The 25,427-nt window shown below is 43.2% G+C and overlaps 1 protein-coding gene across 3 annotated transcripts in view; it reads left to right on the top strand.

Annotated features, from left to right (window-relative positions):
• npas3 (neuronal PAS domain protein 3) overlaps positions 1-25,427 on the top strand; it is a 1,239,764-nt gene that overhangs the window by 624,029 nt on the left and 590,308 nt on the right. For all 3 annotated transcript variants that reach the window (XM_080202857.1, XM_080202858.1, XM_080202859.1), the window contains exon 4: positions 17,952-18,034. In XM_080202857.1, the coding sequence (XP_080058983.1) occupies positions 17,952-18,034 (83 nt within the window). The remainder of the gene's footprint in view (positions 1-17,951; positions 18,035-25,427) is intronic.

Genomic DNA, 25,427 nt, shown 5'->3' with positions numbered 1-25,427 from the left:
GAAGCTGTTCTTCAGTCGATTGTTATGTGACCTCAGACTTTGTATCTTTTTCCTGAAGGAAGAAGGTGGAAAAGAGCCATATCATTTGATACAACTAGAAAGAATGCTTTCTATGGTGCATCTGTAAGAGTTGGTGAGAGTCGTAGCTGACATGCCAAATTTCCTTAGTCTTCCGAGGAAGTAGAGACATTGGTTGGCTTTCTTAACTATAGTGTCAGCATGGGGGGACCAGGAGAAGTCGTAGGTGATCTGGATACCTGAAAACTTGAAACTCTCGACCCTTTCTACTTTGTCCTTGTTGATGTATACAGGGCTATGTTCTCCTTTACGCTTCCTGAAGTCAATAACAATCTCCTGTGAGGATGACTAAGTATACCAGCGTGAACAAAATCAGTACTACTGCCAGGTGTGACATTATGCAAACAAATGGATGGTTTTGGATGTTTGAGCCCAAGGTCCAAAGGTTATCCCACCAAGAGGTGACTTTAATTTCTTTAATACTCCTTTTCACCTCTTGGGTCTGCTGTACTACTTTGGTGAAGGTTCTCTGGGCTGTAGCCAATTTTGCCCAAGTCAGGTTCAATTCCTCTGGCAGGAGTTTTAGGCTTGTGTCATACTTTTCATGGTACTCCCCTAGAGTCTGTTGGAGCTTGTCAGTGGCATTCAAATCTATCCTGTCCCTCTTATGAATGTCTGTTAGTTGAATGAGGCCCACCCTGTCTGCTATGTCTGGTTTGATGCAGAATGCGGTGTTAGTAATGTTGCAATGTGTCGCGCCATACTGATATTGTTTCAGGGAGGTGGTGAGACAGTATCTCCCTGTTCCCTTGTAAGCTACCCGAGTTATGTCTGTGTCCAGGCTATGAACTTCTACTGAGCAATTTAAGTTAGTGTTTGTTCTGAAGTTACACAGTGCATGCTGATTTAAGTAAACTGGGTATGGGCATGCGATTATTTTGCCAGTTTGCTGATACCTGTCCAGAGTAGTGCCTATGAGCCTCCCTTCTTTCTCCACTACGCATGGTAAAGTGCCAGCGTGCCCTATCCAGATATCCTCATGGATAGTCCCTATATTCTTCACTTCAAAGAGCCTCAGTCCGACCCGGTCATCGGTGATTATGGGGAGCCCTAATATCATTCCCAGGGCTTTCCCTGGAGTCCCTTTGCTGTCATCATTGAACCAGACTTTGGTCAGCTGTTGCATCTGGCAGCCAGATAATTCAGGGTGTTTCTCACCTGTAAATAGTTGTTTCATTTGTTTGTCACTAATCCAAGACAGAACCTTTCCACTCTGTACCTGCTCTAGGTTTTCCCTTATCATCCACTGTTCATATGCACCACATAAGTCTGGTTCTGTTGTCGGCCATCATACTCTAATTTTTCCCTGATAATTTGATTGGTTGTCTTGGTGTATCCTTCTGATACAGCTACCATGGAGTTCCATTATTATCTCCTCACCTTGTTTCCATATCCGTGTCTGTTCATTGGACTGCACTGTGGGGTCTGCATTTGAATGAGGATTCAGAGGTCCTTCATCCTCGTATCCAATCTAATCAATCTATGTATCCCTTATCCAATGTGGGGATGCAGCATCGGGTATCCCTATCAAAATAATCCGGTGTCGTTTAGTCAGGGCCTCACTGTTGGGTCTGGGGCTGTTAAGGCTTATGTTTATGGGAGAATCCATAATGTTGCGAGGGCCGATGTCTGGCGAGTTGTGCCAGTCCTCTAGGGTGAACAAGTCTCCTGTTATATCCAGATCAATCAGTACCCCTACTGTGGACCAGGCCCTGGGCTGTAGTGTGTAGGGGTAAGGTTCTGGTCTGAACCTGAAAGTGGATGAGAAGATGTCCAGGGAAGTACATTTCCTGGGTGAGGCCATTCCAGGCACGGAGTGTCATCCTCCCCTATCTCTAATGTAAGATGGTGGAAGTGATTACTCTGAGTCCCGAAAGCTTTCAGCTGATTGACGTGGAACCAGCCAGTTTTCCCGTTGGCGATTAGAACTTTATACACTGAGGAGCTTATTTTGTCGGAGATTGTCTGCATATTTAGGGGACAAGAAAGAACTGGGATTGTAGATGGAAATCATTACCTGCTGGCCAACTGTATATTCTACCAGGTGTATCCTTTTATTGAAGTATGCCTTGCTTTGTTTCTTTTTAACTCCTAATCGGATAGCCGCAGCTAACTGGGCTGCTTTAATGTTTTTGTGTAACTGCTGGACAGCTTTCTCGTGGGTGAGCGCTGTGATTGCAGGCTCAGATAACTCAAACCCCAATAAATATTCAGCTCCTTTCATAGATCGGCGTGCCATTAATGTGTTAGGGGTGAATCCAATAGAACTGGAAACAGTGTTACGTACCATCATGAGGTTGAAGGGAAGTACTGTATCTCATGTTGTGTTGTTTTGCTGCACTGTCTTTCCACTAGATTGTGGATGGTAGGCGATATGGAATTTCTGCCATTATAGCCATAATGTTCTGCATCACCCACCCGGTAAAATGTGTCCCTTGGTCGGACTCGATGCTGTGGGGAAGACCCCATCGTGTAAACACCTGCTGGGTTACTATCTTTGTGGTGGCCTTAACTGTGTTGGATCTAGTGGGGAATGCCTAGACCTATTTGTTGAAAGTGTCTATTATTACTAGGACATATTTAAATCCATTTCTACATGGCAGTAGTGGGCTGATAGTATCAATTTGGAAGTTTGCCCAGGGGCCTCCTACTGGGCATGTGTGCCTTTGCTCCACTTTTCTGGCATACCTATCGGGATTGTTAGGGGCACAAATTAAACAATTGCTGATATAATGGGCAATGTCATCGTGTAGTTCGGGCCACCAACATAATTCTTTTAATTGCTCAGTTGTTGTCTCTATGCCCTGATGGCCATGTCCGTCGTGGTACTCATAGATGAGCTGATTTCTGCCCTGGGTAGGGACTATGCCTTTAATATCAAACCATCCTGAATCTGTATCTTGTCTTTCCATTTCTCATATGGGGCTGGGTAAAGTCCATCTAAAATTTGTTTTAGGGAGCTGTCAGTGAGCTGTACCTGGACCAGGTCAGCTTTATTAGTTTGGTGAATGGTCACAGTGTTTACTCGCTGTCCTACTGGTGGCTGCCAAAACTGTCCTGTATGAGCACCGGCCTTGGCTACTGCATCAGCCTTACAGTTACCAGGTGGGGAGGCCTTATGGTGGCTTCTAACCTTAATAATCCCATATGTGCGTCCTTCGGAGGCCTGCGGAATGTATTTTAATAAAGGGGCTGATGGTAGGGCCTTTCCATCCGCAGATACGAAGCCTGTGGCTTCCCATAATAGTAGGAACTGAGTGAGGCTGTTGAATACGTACATACTATCAGAGTGTATGTTGGCAGGGGTTGGAAATAGCTCTGGGTAACTCACTACGTGTGTGACTGCTGCTGGTTCGTCAGCTTGAGCACTCAAATAGCTGGATAGTTTGAGGGCGAGTTCTATTAGTGGCTGTCCCTGTTGATTTCCATATAAATGCCACATCCTGTGATTCTGATCCTATCCTCTCTGGTGGATGAACTGTTTATATAAATTCTCAAGGCTGAGTCTGTCCATTGGGTGGCTGTCTGTTGTCCCTGATCGTCTCTCCCATTGTTTCGGGATAAACAGATCTGTGGGGTCCTTTGTGGCTATAACCTGACATTCATGCGGATCTCCCCCATGATTTAAATTATCTGCCAGGAACGTGGGCATTTTAGTTTGCTTTACAGTGATGTCCCTACCCTGCAGTAGTAGTGTCCAATGGACAACGCGGACCTGGCCTACTGAGTCGTCTTTAATGCGACCATCCAGCAGAAGCTGGGTTGGGGTGTTCGGTGAGAATGGTTATTGGGTTCAGTCCGGTGTTATAGGTGACACACGGCCCAAAATACTGCCGTGCAGGCGTCGTTCACACCCGGAGAAGCCCTGTTCAACTGGGTCTAATACTCGTGAGGCATAAGCCACTGGGCCTGGTCTACCATGTCTTTCTTGTAATAATACTGCTGAAAGTGTGTGGCCACTGGCTGCAGCTTCTAAGGTATATGGTAGATCTGGGTCACAGACTAGTAAGGCTGGCATTGTGGTGAGGGCTTGCTTTAAATTGGTTACTGCAGCTGTGTGCTGTACAGTCCACTTCCAGGTTGCGTTTCTTTTAGCAAAGTGGGAAAGTGGGGCTGCCTTGGTGGCAAAGCCATCTATATGGTTCCAACAGTACCCCACTAGACCTAAGAAAGATCAGAAGGCACTCACAGCTCGGGGCAGTGGAAGATGCACTATGGAATCTATCCTTTTCTGTTCAATCTCCCTCTTCCCATGGGTAATCACTGTATGTAGGTATATAACCTTGAGTTGCAAAATTTGGGTCTTTTTTGGGTTGACTTTGCAGCCTAATGAGTGGAACAGTACGAGTAATTCATCCAGCAATGTTATATGCTCCTCTTCGGTGTTAGTCTAAAACAATAAATCATCTATTCATTTGACCAAGCTCTCAGGTCGGGAAAACGTCTCTAGTCCAGTAGCTAGTCGCCTGTGAAAGATGGACAGGGAATTATGGAAACCTGTGGCAGGCAAGTCCAAGTATATTGCTTTCCTTGGAAGATAAAGGCAAACTTGTGCTGGCAAGACCGATTTAAAGGGATGGACCAAAAGCCGTTCCTAATATCTAGTGCCTTGAGAAACTTTGCCTGGGCTCCTTGTCTGAACATGACGACGGGGCTTGTGGCTACTGTGGGGGCTGTGAGTGGGATAACCTTAATTCCCAATAATCAACCATTAATCTCCATGATCCATCTACCTTCTTCAAGGGCCATATCGGCGCATTATTTGTGGATGTCACTGCTGTCATAAACTATCAATTAGTTTGGCTACCTTCCCCTCTGCCTATCTGGGGAAACCATATTGTCTCTGTGGTTTCGGATCCGGCCCTTCAATCTGGCCACAATCATGCTTATGCCGCGCAAACACCCCATTGTTTCTTTGAAGCACCTCCCTGATTGCTGGATCACTGATAACCATTAAGGGATCAAACCAGAATTCTCCTATTGGGTAAATCGTATGAGCGTATGTCCCAATTGGAAAGGTTGATGGTGCTCTGCTAATCGTAGCTGTCTGCCAAATGCATCGATAAGCTGGATCGAATGAAAGATTAAATTTATTCATATAATTGGACCCAAGATGTGTTCAGCGCTTGGGGGAAGGTCAACTAACATCACCGGATGGTCACACACTATGTTACCGAGGTGGACCTGTACGGGGGCTGTAAAGCCCTGTCCTGTGAATCCACAGAGTGTAATTGTGCCTGTAGTTGGCCAAGGGATGTCTGTTTTTAATTTTGATACATTCAGAGTAGTTTGGGAACTTCCGATATCCCAAAGGAATTCTACAAGGTGGCCGTTAATTAGTGGTCTCTCTATGCTATCCCACCTGGTGCTACAGATCCAGGTTGGGGAGGCTGGGCACCATCAATCTAGGGTTCCATAGGCAGGGACAGTTGGATACAGTAATGGGCTCATGCTTACAGTATGCATGGGGTGACCGGGATCTTCCATCGGTGATGGGCTGTGTTCTCTCTTGTACCTAGGAGCTGTGCTAACCGGTGGAGCCGGTGGTCCTGGTAGTTTTGGGGTCCGTACATATAGTGGCGGGGGTCTCCTACAATCTTGAGTGAAATGTCCGGGCTGCCCGCAGTTAAAACATGTCCCTCTATCTCTCCCTGGGGCTGCGGTGTAAGGTGGAGCTGTATCACTTCCTTAATTTCATTTAAGGTTCCTTCCCCGACATTTTGAGGGGTTGGCAGGGCAGGCCGTACAGACTTGCTTAAACACATGACTATCAGCTTCACCTCTTCCCTTTCGGCGAGCCCATACATTATCTTCTGCTGCCAAACATTCTCAAAAAAACTGTGTGGATCAGCTGAAGGCTCAGAAGCTGTGATTTTATTTGTGATTTCGGCCAATTGTGCCACCATAAACGGGGTTGTTTATGTAACAGCTGGGCCCTGAGACTCTCCTACTCGACGTTCAGCCGTCATTGGGTACATTGTTACTGGAGGTGAATCTGGGGGCACAGTGGGTATGACTTCCCCTGGGAAAGATGATGGTGGACCCCAATCTTCGGTTTGCGTGATGTAAAGTCTAGCATTCTCTTTTACCTCACCCCAATCCGCATTCTCTATCTCCTCTGCCTCTACTGTCCCAAAGGTACACATAAATCTGTTTCGAACCGATAATAGGGAATCCAGCCATGAAATTTCTCGCTGGCATTTGGAGTGGTCAGCCATTGCCTGTCTCTGTTCTTTACTAGCTTGATGTAGCGCTTTTATTGCCACCTGCAGATCAGTGCACTTGGCTTTCAATCGTGCTACTGCCTGCTCGGCTTCACCTTTGGCGAAGACAGCACACTGGGCATCTTAGAGTCATACTGAGTCATAAGAGTTCACAGCATGGAAACAGGCCCTTCAGCCCAACTTGTCCATGCTGCCATTTTTTTTAAAACCTCTAAGCTAATCCCAATTGCCCACATTTGGCCCATATCCCTCTGTACCCATCATACCCGTGTACCTGTCTAAATGCTTTTTAAAAAATAAAATTGTACCTGCTTCTACTACTACCTCTGGCAGCTTGTTCCAGACACTCATCAGCCTCTGTGTGAAAAAACTGCCCCTCTGGACACTTTTGTATCTCTCCACTCTCACCTTAAACCTATGCCCTCTAGTTTTAGACTCCCCTACCTTTGGGAAAAGATATTGACTACCTACCTTGTCTATGCCCCTCATTATTTTATAGACCTCTATAAGGTCACCCCTCAGCCTCCTACACTCCAGAGAAAAAAGTCCCAGTTTATTCAGCCTCTCCTTCTAACTCAATCCATCAAGTTCCAGTAGCATCCTAGTAAATCTTTTCTGCACTCTTTCTAGTTTAATAATATCCTTTCTATAATAGGGTGACCAGAATTGCACACAGTATTCTAAGTGTGGCCTTACTAATGTCTTATACAACTTCAACAAGATCTCCCAACTCCTGTATTCAATGTTCTGACCGATGAAACCAAGCATGCCGAATGCCTACTTCACCTGTGACTCCACTTTCAAGGAGCTATGAACGTATACCCCGAGATCTCTTTGTTCTGTAACTCTCCTCAACGCCCTACCATTAACTGAGGAAGTCCTACCCTGGTTCAATCTACCAAAATGCATCACCTCGCATTTGTCTAAATTAAACTTCACCTGCCATTCGCCAGCCCACTGGCCCAATTGATCAAGATCCCGCTGCAATTGGAGATAACCTTCCTCACTGTCCAATATGCCATCAATCTTGGTGTCATCTGCAAATTTACTAACCATGCCCCCTATATTCTCATCCAAATCATTAATAAAAATGACAAATAACAATGGGCCTAGTACTGATCTCTGAGGCACACTGCTGGTCACAGGCCTCCAGTTTGAAAAACAACTCTCTACAACCACTCTCTGGCTTCTGTCAAGAAGCCAATTTTGTATCCATTTAGATACTTCATCCTGGATCCCATGAGATTTAATTTTATGCAACAACCTACCATGCGATACCTTGTCAAAGGCCTTTCTAAAGTCCATGTAGACAACATCAACTGCACTGCCCTCATCTTCCTTCTTGGTTACTCCTTCAAAAAACTCAATTAATTTTGTGACATGATTTTCCCCTCACAAAGCCATACTGACTGTCCCTAATCAGTCCTTGCATCTCTAAATGCCTGTAGATCCTGTCTCTTAATCTACCTTCCAACAGTTTACCCATCACAGATGTGAGGCTCACTGGCTTGTAGTTCCCAGGCTTTTTCCTGCAGCCCTTTTTACCACTCTCCAATCTTCAGGCACCTCACCTGTGATTATCGATGATTTGGATATCTTGGCTAGGGGACCCGCAATTTCCTCCCTAGCCTCCACAATGTCTTGGGATATACTTCACTAGGTCCCGGGGATTTATCTACCTTGATCGCTTTAAGACTTCCAGCACCTCCTTCTCTATAATATGTACACTCCTCAAGACATCACTATTTATTTCCCCAAGTTTCCTAACATCCATAACAAGACGACAGTCTTGGTAGGCTCTCTCATATTGGGTTTGAAAATTGCCCAGATATAATACATTTGTCTGGTTGGTCCTCCTTAATTTATCCACCTCTCTGTCCTTTTTGGCTCTTATCTGCTCTATCCTGCTGTTGTTCCTTTAGTTTCTTAATCTCCTCCTCCTTTTCCTCCTGTGCTTGCTTTGATTCCTCCAGTTCCTTACAAACTGTGTTAAATTCTTTTTCTGTTCCTAGCAGCTGTCCTAAGCAGCTCACAATGGTAGTTTCTTTCTCACATTTGTCTGACCGTTTTCCCTGAACTTTCCTTAGATCATCCCAATACTTCTGCCCTAGGATCCCGGTCCCGTCTCAGTATTGGCACACAATTCTGCCCATTGGGGCCACCCTTTCTTCTTAATAAATTCCCTGATTTTTGTTTCCCATATGGGACTCTTCTCTGTCTCTGTGCTGTTTCCTGCCATTCTATATTCAACGACAAGGGGTAGGGAGTTAATTGGACTGCGAGTACGGCTTTGGGCTATGTTCCGATCCTAATCCCTCTGGATTCCAATGTAAACCTACAGAGTTTATCCTATTCTCCTTGATAGTAACAATGCATGCATAATAAACAATTTCCCAAAAGCAGTTATTTGTCCAATAAGAAGTTTACGCCTGATGACTCTGAGTTTTAAATAATCATTCAATATACATCCTGCGGGATTCGATATCGGAGCAACAAAGTTACTTCTTGTCGATGTCCCGGCGGAATTGCCAATTGTGGTGCCTGCTGCAAAGTCTGTTTTAATCCTTATATGGTGGACAAATAACTGCGAGTAGACACCTTATTAGTGCAACCAATGTTTATTTATCACGCACCCAACCAACAATAAGTTATCTTACAGAAAATACTAGTGTTCAAGTCCAATACAAGACCTTCACTTAACTTTGCATGACTGGTAAGTACCCAAACAGATATTGGCCTTTATCTGCACGTTGGTCTCAGTCGTCCTCTGTGTAGTCTGATCCTTTGGTCTTCTTTGGCACTCTGGCTCTGGTCTTTCTTCCTTCTCGGGTGTATTGACTCTCCTTGTGCTGGTCATCGCTGGCGATGGTTACCGTTATTGTAGCCCATTTGTGGGGTCAGAGAGAGAGAGAGAGATTCTTGGTTGCATAGTACCCTTTATACCCCATTAGGTTTCGCACTCCTTTTGGCCATTGCTGATCAATCGATCAGGACTTGATCACCCTGATCGATAAAGTCCAGTCGGGTGCTGCCACACTAATCTCCGGTTGTGTCCCCAATGGCCATGTCTGTAGGTGCTGGAGGCACATAGAATACACATCTCCCTCCCAAATAAGGGGTTGCGGCGCCCCTATGTCTGGTAAACAATCCAATTTGACCAGAAGGCCTCTTTTGTCCTGGAGATGACCCATATCCTGTGTATTCATTCGTCTGGTTTGCAGCCTGTTTGTCTCTGTTTTTTAGGCTGCAGCCTGTTGATTTAGTTCTTGCCCAATTATCCCAGAGTGTTCTACAAATCGCCATTTTAGGTGGCCTGTTTGGCCACACCACAGAAAACACAGACCATTACTAAGTTTCTCCAACCAACATGCATCATTGACATTCATTTCCCTGCTTTGGCAAACCAGGGGGAAAGTTTATCCTTAACTTGGCCACACTTACAGAATTCTTAAGAAACTTGCGGAAGGGTCAACAATCGTTCTGAGGCAAGGAACAAATCATGGCCTTTCAATCTATTAAATATCACCTAGTCTTCTCTGAGGTCCTGGAACACTACAACCTCATGTTCTTCTGCGGGCTTGGCAATGTTCTCATCCTGCTGCAAATGACTGGTGAGAGATAACCTATCTATTTTGTTTCAAAAGCTCTCATGGAAACTGAACAAAGGTATGCCACTATTAAGAAAGAGGCATGGGCTCTTGAGCACTTCTCTGGTTTCTCTGTTGGGGCTGCCCCTCTAAGTAGAAACAGACCACAAGCTCTTTATAAAATTCCTCAGTTCCAGGAGATTGTTAAAATGCCAATCTGTATTTGACAGTTTTACCTCCATTTGATAAAATTCCAACATACAGCCATCTGTTTTTTAACTGGTCGGCGCAACATCGTGGGCCGAAGGGCCTGTTCTGCGCTGTAATGTTCTATGTTCTATGTTCTATCTGTGCCCCAGGTGAGTCACAAACCACATCTGATGCTCTCACTAGCACCACACCAACCATGCTGTTACCCACAATTCTTTAATGGTGTCAGAAATAGGAGAATGTTCCTCCATTATCATACACCTACTGCCCATATCTGCTACACAGAAGATTAGGGTACATGGAGTTGGGGGTAAGGTGTTAACGTGGATTGAGGATTGGCTATCTAACAGGAAGCAGAGAGTTGGAATAAATGGGTGCTTTTCTGGTTGACAGTTGGTGACTAGTGGCATGCCGCAGGGATCAGTGCTGGGGCCTCAACTGTTTACCATATACATAAACGATCTGGAGGAGGGGGCTGAGTGTAGGGTAACAAAATTTGCTGATGACACGAAGGTGAGTGGAAAAGTGACTTGCGTGGAGGACGCAGAAAGTCTGCAGAGTGATCTGGATAGGCTGAGTGAGTGGGCAAGGATCTGGCAGATAGAGTATAACGTTGGAGAGTGTGAGGTTATCCACTTTGGAAGAAATAATAGTAGGATGGAATATTATTTAAATGGTGAAAAGTTGCAGCATGCTACTGTGCAGAGGGACCTGGGGGTCCTTGTGCATGAATCGCAAAAAGTCAGTCAGCAGGTGCAGCAGGTGATCAAGAAGGCGAATGGAATGTTGGCCTTTATCACGAGGGGGATAGAATATAAAAGCAGGGAGGGCTTGCTGCAACTGTACAAGGCACTGGTGAGGTCTCAACTGGAGTACAGTGTGCAGTTTTGGTCCCCTTATTTGCAAAAGGATATATTGGCCTTGGAGGGAGTACAGAGAAGGTTCACCAGGCTGATACCGGAGATGAGGGGGTTAGCTTCTGAGGAGAAACTAAATAGACTGGGCCAGTACTCGTTAGAGTTTAGAAGGTTGAGGGGGGATCTTATAGAGACTTACAAGGTAATGAAGGGGCTAGACAGAGTAGAGGTAGAGAGATTCTTTCTGCTTAGAAAGGAAACCAGAACTAGAGGACACAGCCTTAAGATAAGGTGGGGTGGGGGGGGTGCAGTTTAGAACAGAGTTGAGGAGGAACTTCTTCACTCAGAGGGTGGTGAATCTCTGGAATTCTCTGCCCATTGAAGTGGTGGAGGCTACCTCGTTGAATATGTTTAATTTTTGGGTAGATAGTTTTCTGATAGACAAAGGAATTAAGGGTTATGGGGAGCAAACGGGAAAGTGGAACTGATCCACTTCAGATCAGCCATGATCTTATTGCATGGCAGGGCAGGCTCAAAGGGCTAGATGGCCTACTCCTGCTCCTATTTCTTATGTTCTTAGATGTCATTCCACGTCAAAGTCATTGAGGTGCTATAAACTGTCTTTTACACTCACAGGTTGCAGAACAAAATTACTTCAGATAATGGGCTCAATTTGCAAGTGACCATTTTCAGAAATTCACCATTAATAATGGGTTTTCCCATGGTCACCCATTCCCCTTTTCATCTCCAAGCAAACAGGGAAGGTGAGTGAGCAGTCCAGACTACTAAGCATCTGATGTCCAAGAATTCTGATTTGTATGAAGCACTCATGCAGTATTGGATTATTCTCATAGACAACAGATTCTCTCCAGCTGAACTCTTTATGGACCATCATTTAAAAATGTAGGTTTCCCTAAATATCACCTTTGCTGACCTGAACACAGTGAAAGTTAAGAGGTTGAATCTCTGGAAGAAACAACAACAATGGTACAGTGCCAGACACAGAGCTAAATCTTTGCCATGTTTGAGGTCAAATCATCAAGTATGGATCCTGCACTGTAAAGCCAAAGACCTCATTCTCATTAACATGGAACATTAATGCTCATATTTGGTCCAGAGAGCATCTGGTAGGATCTGAAGAAACAGATGAACCCTCATTGCACTCATACCCACCAGCATGCAGGGTTTCGACTACCATGAGAAATGGATCTAAGCACTCCAGACACTCCAAATGGTGTTGATCCACCTCAAGACCCCTTTCCACACCTCTGACTCAGTGGAGAAGTCACCAGACAGGCTCAGGCAGAGTGGTGAAGGCTACCCAGAGACTCTATCTATAACTGAGGGTTTCTGAGAGAGGCAGAAAGAGACGGTAATGGCACAGTGGTTAGCACTGCTGCTTCACAATACCAGGGACCTGGGTTCGATTCCCAGCTTGAGTCACTGCGCAGAGTCTGCTTGTTCTCCTCATGTCTGCATGGGTTTCCTCCGGGTCCTTTCAACAGTATGAAAGATGTGCTGGTTAGATGCATTAAATTCTTCCTCAGTGTACCTGAACAGGTGCTGAAGTGTGGCAACTAGGGGATTTTCACAGTAACTTCATTGCTGTGTTAATGTATCCTATTTGTGACACTAATAAATGAACTTAAAATAATTCAAAAGCAAAGGTCATGTAAGTAGTTAAAATATAGTTTCATACTGTTGTTAAAAATAAGTTAATGTACTTGGGGGAGGTATAAAATAATAGGTTAACAGAATCTCTGGGGCATATGATGATGCAGCAGTGATATCAGTCAGTCATGTCTGAGGTACTGGAGGGTGCATTGCCCTGAGGGGAGGTGTGTCTTCTCTGTTATTCATCATGTACATATTGTAAATAGTGTAAAAAACTAGTGATACATCATTAACCTGTAGCTCTTACGAGAATCCTGGTGTAGCAGATTCTTACAACAGGTGGTAAAAAAATTATTTGCAAGTGTATTGGTCCCAATTAACTTGTAGTTCCAATCTGAGAACACTTATAAATTCCAAATGTGAATGCCACGTTAGGGTACTGATAACGCAAAAGATTCTTTTCAGAATAGAGGGTCTAAGCACCCTCCAGGAAAATCAGAACATTAATATGTTGCTCAAAGGAAATCAGCAGATTGTAGAATTTTTGAGGGCAGCTGGCAATGAGTCAACACTATGGATTTTATCAATCATTGACCCTAGAATTTCCTTGGACTATTATGCCGGGTTACAGGCAAATTTGGGAAAAAAGAGAAAAATAAGATGAGGTGATGTTGAGTTGAATCCTGATTCTAGAAACTCTTGATAATATTTTCCTTCCAGGGCAAAGTCAACAACCAACAGCTGCTAATAAATCTGTGCCTGGCATATGCAAATATTATTTAAATGAACCTGCAGTTATTAACATTGAACTTCGCTTCCTTACCATTTGTGATCCACTCTTAAAATTCATGTTGATGTTAAAAAATATTCTGTAGTACTCAAGTGATGGACAACAGATGGAAAGGGCAGGGGACTGTTCACTAGATTTCCATCTCGTGAACAGTCCTTTCAGAGAGTTAGCACTGATATGATGGAATAAATGGCCTCATTGTCTTAAATGTATTTTCCTTCTCTTGTTCCTGCACCTACAGCAATTTTCTATCTACGTTTATTGAATCCAAAAAAAATAAAGTGGGGAAAATTAAATAGCCTATTGGAACCCACCAATCTTTTCATCCATTTAAGTTAGTGCATGAGAAATTGTACAGGCTACTTTTCTGACAAGTACATCTCATCATCTGGTTTTCTTGTGTTTGTTGTACCCAGACGATTTACTTGCCCAAAGATTATGTAAATCAGTCTCACCTATTCAGTCTCACCAAGACAGATGCATATATATATGTTCCTAAACTTTACACTGGAAAGTTTTCTTTTCAATGTTGAACGCAAAATTGATATAAAACTGATAAATGTGTCAAAGCTAGTCTTGTGTAATAAAACACTGCCATAGAGAATCATTCAAGACACAAATGTTCTTTTCTTGATGACTGTGTTCTGACTAGTTATATAAAAATCCAACAATGTGATGTTTAATGGATCATGGATTTTTCCACTGAATTGTTTCTTGCATCAAAATATATTATGGTTCTCTTTGAAATTATTTAATAGTGACGCACAAGGATTTGTACAAGCCTGGTGTCCATCTTAGGCTTCTTTAAGATATTTAACTTCAAACATGGTTAAGAGATGCCAAGATGAAACTAGTCACTTCTTCAAAGAAAAAGGACATAAAAATGAAAATAAGGGGGTAAATGTATGCACATATCTCAGTGCAACATTGAAGAGTGTTGAAGTTAGGGAAAATTAGAAGCATTATTTGGTTAAAAACGAGTGCTTAGTTCAAGTGGACATAGCAAGAAAAGAGAAAATTACATTGAGATATTAAAAATCAAAAATCCAACTTGTAAACAATGATAATTGTAATTCTGGATCAACCAATTACTTCAGATATGTTATTATATGGGGTGGCACAGTGGTTAGCACAGCAGCCCACGATATTTTGCCCATGTGTGTGCGTGCATGCTATGGGCAAGAGAGACTCCTGGAGTAGTTGGCAAAGACATGGGAAACAATAATGTTGGTACAATGTAGGGATTGGATGGGAAGTCATAGGAAACATGTCTGCAATTCCCCAGCATGTGCTAGACGGAGGTTTAGACTTATCTCAAATGGGTCATAGTATCAAAATGGCATAATCCACAAACAATTCCTCTTCGAGTGAAGGGCAAGGCTGGCAGAAGTCGGGAACTCTGGATGACTCAGGATATTGAGGCCCCGGTCAAGAAGGTGATAGAGGCACATGATGCGCATGGGCAGCTGGGATCAAGTGAATCTCTTGAAGAGTATAGGGGCTGTAGGAGTAGAATTAAGAGAGAAATCAGGAGGGCAAAAAGGGGACACAAAATTATTCTGGTAGATACGGCAAAGGAGAATCCAAAGAGCTCTACAAATACATAAAGGGCAAAAGAGTAACAAGGGAGAGACTAAGGCGTCATAAGGATCAACAAGGTAATCTGTGTGTAGATCCACAAGAGATGGGTGAGATCCTAAATGAATACTTCCCATCAGTATTTACTGTTAAGAAAAGCATGGATGTTAGGGAACTTGGGGAATTAAACATTGATGTCTTGAGGAGTGTACATTTTACAGAGAAGGAAGTGCTGGAAGTCTTAATGCACATCAAGATAGATAAATCTGCAGGGCCTGATGAGGTATATCCCAGGACGTTGTGGGAGGCTAGGGAGAAAATTGGGGGTGCCCTAGCCGAGATATTTGAATCATCAATAGTCATGGGTGAGGTGCCTGAAGATTGGAGAGTGGCAAATGTTGTACCTTTGTTTAAAAAGGGCTGCAGGGAAAAGCCTGGGAACTACAGGCTTTTCACATCACCACAGCCTCACATCTGTGGTGAGTAAATTGTTTGAAGGTATTTTGAGGGACAGGATCTACAGGCATTTAGAGATGCAAGTACTGATTAGGGACAGTCAGCATGGCTTTGTGAGTGGAAAATCATGTCTCACAAATTTGATTGAGTTTTTTGAAGGGATAACCAAGAAGGTGGATGAGGGTAGTGCAGTTGATATTGTCTACATGGACTTTAGCAAGCCTTTGACAAGGTACTGCACGCTAGGTTGTTGCATAAAGTTAAATCTCACATGATCCAGGGTGAGGTATCTAAATGGATACAAAACTGGCTTCTTGACAGAAGCCAGTGGTTGGTTGTAGAGAGTTGTTTTTCAAACTGGAGGCCTGTGACCAGTGGTGTGCCTCAGGGATCAGTGCTGGGCCCACTGTTATTTGTCATTTATATTAATGATTTGAATGAGAATATAGGGGGCATGGTTAATAAATTTACAGATGACACTAAGATAGGTGGCATGGTGGTCAGTGAGGAAGGTTAGCTCCATTTGCAGCGGGATCTTGATCAATTGGGCCAGTGGGCTGACAAATGGCAGATGGAGTTTAATTTAGACAAATGCGAGATGATGCATTTTGATAGATTGAACCAGGGCAGGACTTACTCAGTTAATAGTAGGGCGTTGGGGAGAGTTACAGAACAAAGAGATCTAAGGGTACATGTTCATAGTTCCTTGAAAATGCAGTCAGAGGTGGACAGAGTGGTGAAGAAGGCATTTGGCATGCCTGGTTTCATCAGTCAGAACATTGGATACAGGAGTTGGGATGTCTTGTTGAAGTTGTACAGGACATTTGTAAGGTCACACTTGGAATACTGCGTGCAATTCTGGTCACCCTATTATAGAAAAGATATTATTAAATTAGAAAGAGCGCAGAAAAGATTTATTAGGATCTACTGGGACTTGATGGATTGAGTTATGAGAGGCTGAATAGATTGGGACTTTTTTCTCTGGAGCGTAAGAGCTAAAGGATGAGCTAGAGCTAGAGGTCTATAAAATAATGAGGGGCATAGACAGTCAATATCTTTTCCCAAAGGTAGGGGAGTCTAAAACTAGAGGGCATAGGTTTTAGGTGAGAGGGGAGAGATACAAAAGTGTCCAGAGGGGTAATTTTTTCACACAGAGGGTGGTGAGTGCCTGGAACAAGCTGCCAGAGATAGTAGAGGCGGGTACAATTTTATCTTTTAAAAAGCATTTAGATAGTTACATGGGTACAATGGGTATCGAGGGATATGGGCCAAATGCTGGCAGTTGGGATTAGTTTAGGGTTTTTTAAAAAAAGGGCAGCATAGACAAGTTGGGCTGAAGGGCCTGTTTCCATGCTGTAAACTTCTTTGACTCTATGACTATGAATCTATAATTAAAATCAGATCCTAAAATAGCTCAGCCATTTCAAGCCAGAATATTGACTATTACTTGGGAGCTCGTTGTTGGTGTTGAATTTATGTCATTATATAACTGTATTCAATTAATTGACACAGAAGGCTGAATTAAAAATTTCTTGGCAGCCAGTTTGTCCATAATTTTGGGAATAGATCACCTTCTGAGAGAAGACTATCATAATCCAAATCAATTTATCACCAGTCAATCCAACAGGATCTATATTGGCAATTGGAAAATGGTCCCATTCCGAACTTTATTAATCATCTAGTTATTAACATCTGAAAGATTGACTGCTTCAAATGAATAAATGCATTTATTGTGTTTCCTATTTGAAATATTTGATATTAGACATTAGAAATAGATGGTAGTTTTTTGTAACCTCATGGATAAAAAGTATGAATATTTTATTCCAAGTACGATCAAGAGTGCTACTAGAAACAGAAAATGCTGAGAAACATTCAGCTGCCGAGAGAGACAAAGAATTAATGGTGAATTTTGCTGATTGGGCAGAGGACCCAAATTTGGATGGAAATTCAAACCAGAGCCATGCATAGTCTGGTGGTGGGACTTCTGACAAGTTCTTGCCAGCAAGAGCCAATTAAGGGCCAGCAGATGTGCAGCCAACCAATTAAGGTGGCAAGCAAATCCTAATCCCAGCAATTTGCATCAAGATGTCATTTTTAAAGGCACATATATATCAAGCAGTCAGACAGGCTGAAGACTCAAGACAAAAAGGAGATGGTCAACATCAAAAAAGGCAGCAGAGGAATTATTTCAGAATGAGGAAGGGTCACTCCAAAATTCAGCAACGCCCCTCACTAAAGTGATGAAAACTTATAATTATCCCAAACACAGCATCCAGTTATTTCTAACTCAACTCAAAGTTTGTATGCCTTCACTGAATTCATTTGGAGCATTGATCATTCTGTGAGTGTTTCTAGTGAAAAAAAGTCAACAGGATCGTTAAGCAAGGCAATCCACTTTATATTATTGCTGACATGTTTTGCCACTTTTTGTAAACATAAACATATCCCATAATGTTTCAGAAAATTAAAGTAGAGGCGTTGACATCTATTACCTGGGGATATTAGCAGTAGTTTGATTTAACCTTTGAATAATTAGTGTTCGTCCTCTTATATTTAGCTTTAGGAGCACAACGCAGGAGGAGTCCAAGCTCCATGGCCATTAATATCTTCGAGCAGAATTTGGGAAGCCATATTCTACAGGTAAGTGATACAACAAATTAGAATTATTTACTCACATCATTAATAATGGTTCATTCGCTGGTTCAACATTTGTTATTTTATTGCAAATCTTTCATCAAAAAATTTAGATTCAATATTTGATTTTCTATTGACTTGGCAAAGATTGAACTTTGGCTGCAATTCTTTCATTTTGATAAGTAGTTGTTAGCTTCTGATTTAAGCACAGCAGATATTCTTATCTGGAGAGGATTGGACGCTGTTGAGTTCTCATAATGTTTACTGCAAACACTGGGGAGAATTTTCCCAGAAACTGACAAAGTGTTATTTTGGGCGAGAAGACCGGTGAGATTTGTCTCAGCAAATCTGGTGTGATTGTGATCTTTCTGCACTTCATAGTTTTCTGGGAGGGGACAAGCTTTGCACCAGCTCGAAGAGGGCTGGGACCTAAACATGCCAGCTGAGAGGGGTGGGGCCTAAATGTGCTGGCAGCCCTGGCTTTACAAAGATCGAGCGCTATTTTTAATGGGTGGCCCAATCTCAAAGTGAAATTGAAGACCCCCATTCCTTCCCTAATAGATATCGAGATCCAGTCCCTCATTGAAGGCATGTTTCCCTCCACCTGAACATAGATCGCCAGCCTAACTATGCCGCTCCTTCATGCTCTGTCCCCCCGCTTCATTCTCTACCCCTTTCATGCTCCATCCCCTCAGGCACTACCTCCTCTCAGGCCCCCATCTCCTTGGCACAGTCCCATGGCACCTTAACAGTGCCAATCTGACAGTGTAAGTTGGCACTGTCCTGTTACGCTGCCAGCTGACACTGGCAGGGTGCTATGGGAGTGGTGCTAAGGGGACAGTGCCAAGTCATCAGTGCCAGGGGGGCATGTCAGATGGACATTACCAGGGTGTCATGGGCAGTGGGTCCCCAATCACCCCAGGGGTTCAATGGCCTCTGAGCATCACTTTTGTTTTACTAATATCTTAACAGAGAAGGCAGAGAAAGGGAGAGCGCTATGACTTTTGGGATCCCCAGCATTAATTTGAGGGGTACTCCAAAGATGCGCTGGGGAATCCCTCTCGGAACCTCCCTAGTAAGCATTTGTAAGGTTAAGCTAGCCCAGAAGTGCTAACTTCCTCTAGGTAGTAATGTTAGTGATATGAATGATTTGAAAATGTAATTTAAATTGCTAACTTCAGATGGTTCCACAAGAGTTACACTAATAGTTAATCTGAAAAGTTAGAAAAATTAAAAACTCTTCCAACTTCTGAGTAACTATTGAAAATACTCTGACCTGGTCTACCCACCAAAGCCTGACAGCATCCCCATGCATTTTCCAATATCTGATCCACAATGCCCATACTGCTGTCCATTCTCCCCTGCTGGCCTGACCCATCCCACCACTTTGATGTCCGACTCCCAGGCCCCCTACCACCACTCCCCGCTCTCCCCCCCAATAACTATCATTAACTCCCAGACCCCCATGCCACCGACCCGATGTTTAAAACCCCTACGCCCATCCCAGTGACTGAACTCTCAACCCCCATGTCTGACTTCCCTGATGCCCACTCACCCCAATCCCCTTGCCTCTCTGATCTCCCCCACCTTACCCCAAATCCTATCCACTTAGGCACTTATCTTCTCCCTTGCCTGTCTCAGATCTTTAAATATACCTGCTTTAAGGCAGCTGGTGCAATAAAAAAGGAATCAAAAAGGAGCATATCCTCCTTCCCTCCAGTGGGCTTTTCTAAGATTGGGGTGCCCTTTTTAAAGGATGCCCCAATCTCAACGTTCAGACACCAGCCCCCTTCCTTCCCATAGCAGAAAGGGCAAACCCCAATTGACCATTGAGCAGTCTCAACCCCTCAAAGAGAGGTGGAACCTCCCCCCAACCACCAACTGAGAGAATGGGTCACCCTCCCCACAAAACAAAGGCATGAGGGTGACCTGATCCCTCTCCCTCCACTCAACAAAGACTCCTATATAGGGTCCTCTCAGGCCCTGGGCTCTCCCTTCAGATCCTGCTCTTTGGCAGTACTAACCTTGCACTGTCCCTGACACTGACACCCTGATAGTGAAACCCTGAACAGACCCATTGGACTCTTCGGGGGGTCAAGGAAGTAAATGCTCTACCCAGATGTCTGTCTGCTGCTGCTAGGATGCAGAACAAGGGTTCCCCAAGAGACCTGTGGGAGCAATAACTGACCTCAAGACGTCCCCCCATGATGGGGATCGGGTGGCTACATTGTCCCTTCTAGCCCTGGGAAAGCTGAAGATCACTCTTGGCATTATGATTTCATATAGCTCTGTGATCAAAATCTTGATTCTTACTTGTGTTTTGTGAAAATCTTGAAGTGATAGATCAATTTAGTCTCCATGCCCCCTCAACATCTGGAAGGCTTCCAAACCAAAGCAGCACTCCATTCTGCAGAAGGGATTACCTTTCTGTAAGAAGATGCAGGTGCATGAGAAGACCCCTTTGACGTTATCTGATTCACAGGACAAATCACTTTCATGAGGGGGAATTTCCTTCACCATGGCTGCTCTCAGCCCCTTTAGCACTGCATTTTTATCAAGTCTCGGAGCTTTCCTAGAAAGCTGAAATCCTTTGAAATCCCTTGCAAACATTTGAAGTCCTTTGAAATCCCTGCAAATTTTTTGAATCTCTAACCTTCAAAGTGCTTTGAAATCTCCTGCAAGCCTTTGAAAACCTTTGTTTTCATTCAATTTCACAGTCCAGTACCTTTAACTAGCCTTTGATTGACAGCTTAATTTTTTTGTTTATTTATCTTCCCCTTCATGGTGGAATGCATCTGAAGTACCTCATTGTTCCCAACCACAATGTTTATAAAAATACCTGTTCTGCTTGACAACTGTAGATAACCTCAATGCAGCTTTGTGCTTTTCCTAACTTATGTTTTACTGTATGATGAAGTAATGAACGTCTTTTGAACATCCAGATAAATTACATCTACTGTAGTATGATTGTCTACTATCTCTGTTACTTCCTTAAAAAATTCTAAAAGTAAGGCTGAGCAGGATCTTTTCCATTTGAAATCCATGGTGACTATTCATTGTTACATTTTTTCATTTCTAGATGTTTTTTCCATTATTATTTGTACTACTGATGTTAAGATGGTTATAATTCCCTGGACATGTTCTGTCCCCCTTCTTTAATGGTAAAATTTTGTTAGCTATCTACCAGCCTTCTGATGCTACATGTTTTTCTAATTAATTATTATCTCTGCTATAACTTCCCTCAGGGTTGGTTAGCTCAGTTGGCTAGGTGGCTAGACAGTGAGGTAGGAAAGGGTGTGGGTTCAATCCCTATATAGGCTATGGTAATTCATGGAGACCAGGCTGCCTGCTCAACCTCCAGACATCAGTGGCTTTGGCACTTATTCTCTGCCCGCTGTCACCTGCTGTCTTTGTCCAGCCTCCTCCTGATTTCTTCTTCAGCTGGGCTGGGCTCCTCTTTATCTTGACTCTGGACCAAGCAGCCGCTCTCTGCCATGGCTAGCCGCCTCCTTGGGCTTTGGGGGTCAGGGCTGTAGCTGGGTGGCTCTGGCCCTCCAGGTACTGCTGGTTGATCCTGAAGGAGCCTGAGACCCTGACGCTGGTCATCTGCCACACTTCCTGGTTCGCCCACATGTTGATCTACAGATATCATAGCTGGTGGCTGACAGAGCCTTGTTGACACTGGCCAGCGAGAGGCCATGGCACTCCCAGGAAGAGGCCACTGCCTCCAACATGTGGCCAGATATGATGGGCACTCTTGCCCAGCCTGGGTAAACCTAGGTGGTGACAGGCCTCTCTGCCTCCTCACCTTCCTGTCTTGGGAGGGGCCTTCGAACAAATTGTCCAAAGCCATGTGCAGTGGCGACATTGCCTTAGCAACTTCCATTCACTGCCTTCCCAGTCCTCCTGGGGCCCGCGGAGACTGAAACTACTATTTAGCTTATTCAGTACATAACTTTTTTATTTTACTCTATTTACCTCATTACTCATCTCATCCTTCAATGCCATGCTTACCCATTCTATTTCACTGGTAAATACATTGAGAATCACCCCTTTCATCTTCTGAGGTCTTTCAGGGCATTACCCCCGTGAGCCTTACTTACACCACTCCATTTTGCTGGTTGCTATTTTCTTGTCATTGTCCAATATGATCATGTTTCGGGAGATGGGAACCTAAGGGGATGATGAGATTCTACCAGTCCTTCTGCCGGGCCTGCAGAAACAGGGAACATATTATCACTCCATTTTGTGTAGGAAACTGTAGTGCACAATATTTGAGGCAGAGACTTAGGCTGGAGTTCTCCAACCTCACCCATGTATGGAATAATCCAGTCTTGCTGCTGTGAACAGCTGAGCGCTGAAGTCTCCATTCTAGCTGGCTGCGGTAGCGGTAGCGGGGCGTGCAACACTGGAGAATTCCAGTCTTATTTTATTAGTGGGTCCTGCTCCTTTTTTCACTTCCACCTTCCCAAGACCCAGCAAATTCCCAGCTGGTTCTGAGGCAACTCAAGGTTCTTGTGTTTAATGCTTCAGATTACAACCAATAACCTTCAAAAATGCTTGGTGGAGTACTGATGGAAATAAGTATATTTACTAATTGTATTGATGCTCTTGTACCTGCCAACTGTATGGTGCTTGTTTTCTAATAAAAAGCAAGGAAAAGTGTACATTGCTGAAGAAAGTAGTTTTGATTTGTTATTGGTAGATGTTTATTAGTAGATGTTAGTCCTTTACAATGGACTAATTAGTATTCTCAGGCACAGAGTAGATTTTCTCAATTAGAAAGCAGAATTTTTACTTTTCCCCTTATTGTTAAATTATAATAAGTTTATTACATGTAATATATTTAATATGCAATGTGAGTTAGTGTCCATCTGATTGCTTAATTTTTTGTCGTTGTTCATCATGAGAATCTCTAATCTATAAAGCACGGGCTGGATTTCTTGTTGTTCTATTGACAGTCAAGCCAATGGCTGAACTGAATTAATGCATTATCTATGTGCCAGTGTGGTGCACTGTTTTGATTGAATCTATTGAATCTATGAATTTATGAGAACTGTAAGTTATTTATTTATCAATTATTTAATCTATAACATGTTTTCAACATATTAAACCGCTTGTCAGATGTTTGAAATGCTGCACATCTGGTTCATAACTGTATTCATTAGTTTAGTATACTGGAAATTGCTGAATAGAAGTTAAACAATACATAAATGGTGTTGTAGTCCTGTATCAAACTAGAAAATGTTATTTGTTTTCCATTGCATAAAAATACTGTGCACATTTCAAATAAATTTTCCTGTAAAACATATTTACACAATGGCACAATTGAATGGCTATAGCACAGAATGAGGCCTTTCAACCTGTTGTATTGTCAGCTCTCTACAAGAGCAGATCAGCTCATCCCAATCCCCACCTTTTCCCATTACCCCTGCCATTTATTTTCTCTTCAGATAATTTTCCTGTAATTTTTTGAAAACCATGATTGTGTTTCCTACAGAATCTTAGGCACTGCATTCCAAATCCTAACTACTCACTCCTTATTTCACCCTTTGTTATTTTACTGAAAGTTCAAAGCAAGTTTCAATTTTTTCTTGCATACTTTTCACTTTCCTCATCTCTTTGGTGTCTTCTTCCGTCCCATTTAAGGATAGCATCTACTCAGTGACACAAACTCTGTCATAGATCTTCATGTAACTGAAAAGGCCAATTCTTGACTCATAGATTTTTGGGCACATCTGGCAGGACAATTTAGTGGAGTCCAGAATGCAGGATTGTCTTTCCTTTTTTTCCTTTTCCACCACTGCTCTGCCTCATCATTCAGGCCTTTGGACTCAGACCATGATGTAGCTTCATGGACAAGTTTAGGCATTTTGAACGATCAGTAACAAACTCCTCCCAATTATTAATGTCAATGCTGCCATGTTTTAGGAAGAGGGTTAGAGTGTCTTTGAAGCATTTGTCCTCCTCTGGAACTCTTTTGAGACTTGAGAGAAAGAGCCTGGCAGGGGAGATGTTTTTCAGCCATCCAAACAGTATGCAGTCCATTGTAGTTGATTTGGTCGGAGTTTTGTCTGAATGCTTTTCGTGCTCACTTCAGCAAGCATTTGTTTGATGGTCATCCCATTTCTCCAATGCTCTGATATATCACTAACACATAGTCCAAGTCTCACTATAGTCCATGAGTGAGATCAGGTCTCTAAAATCTCTCAAATTTGATAGAGTTTTTTGAAGGGGTGACAAAGAAAATAGATGAGAGCTGTGCGGTAGACATTGTCTGCGTGATCAGTAAGGTGAGATCATATGGGATCCAGTGCAAACTAGCTAATTAGAAACAAAATTAGCTTGCTGGTAGGAGACAGAGGGTGATGGTAAAGGGTTGTTTTTTAGACTGGAAGTCTGTGACCTGCAGAGTGGTGCAGGGATCAGTCCACTGCTGTTTGTCATTTATATAAACAATTTGGATGAGAATATAAGTTTGTGATTATCACCAGAATTGGTGGTGTAGTAGACAGTAAAAAACGTTACCTAAGATGACAATGGGATCTTGATCGGCTGGGCCAGTGGGCCAAGGTATGGCAGATGGAGTTTAATTCAGATAAATGCAAGATGTTACATTTTAGTAAGACAAACCACAGCAGGACTTACACAGTTAATGGTAGGCCCTGGAGAGTATTGTTGAACAGAGAGACCTAGGGGTACAGGTACATAGTTCCTTGAATGTGGTGTCACAGGTAGTCAGGCTGGTGAAGAAGGCATTTGGCACACTTTCCTTCATCAGTCAAAGCATTGAGTACAGGAGCTGGGGCGTTATGTAACAACTGTACAAGCCATTGGTAGGGCTACATTTGGAGTACTGTGTTCAACTGTGGTTGCTCTGCAATAGAAAGGGTGGTATTAAACTGGAAAGGGGTCAAAAAAAAGATTTACAATGATGTCATTGGGACTGGAAGGCTTGAATCATAAGTAGAGGCTGGATAGGCTGGGACTTCTTCTCCAGAATGTAGGAGGATAATACCTCCTTATAGATGTTTATAAAATCATGAGGGGCATAGATAAGGTGAAATGCCAAGGTCTTTTCCCTAGAGTAGGAGAGTCCAAAACTGGAGGGCATAGGTGTAAGGTGAGGGGGAAAGATTTAAAAGGGACCTGAGGATCTTTTCACATAGAGGGGATGAGTTGCCAGAGGAGGTGGTAGAGACAGGTAGTATTTCAACATTTAAAGTATGTTTGGACAGGTACATGGATGGGAAAGGTTTAGAGGGATATGGACCAAGCACATTCAAATGGGACTAGTTCAGTTTAGGAAACCTGGTTGGCATGGGTGAGTTGGGCCGAAGGGCCTGTTTCTGTGCTGTATATCTCGACGACTCTATGACTTTTGGTAGTCCATACCTGA

This window comes from Carcharhinus amblyrhynchos, chromosome 14 (genome assembly GCF_965287045.1).
Source record: "Carcharhinus amblyrhynchos chromosome 14, sCarAmb.v2.hapA, whole genome shotgun sequence".
NCBI lineage: Eukaryota > Metazoa > Chordata > Chondrichthyes > Carcharhiniformes > Carcharhinidae > Carcharhinus > Carcharhinus amblyrhynchos.
This window is presented reverse-complemented; position numbering and strand designations above follow the sequence as displayed.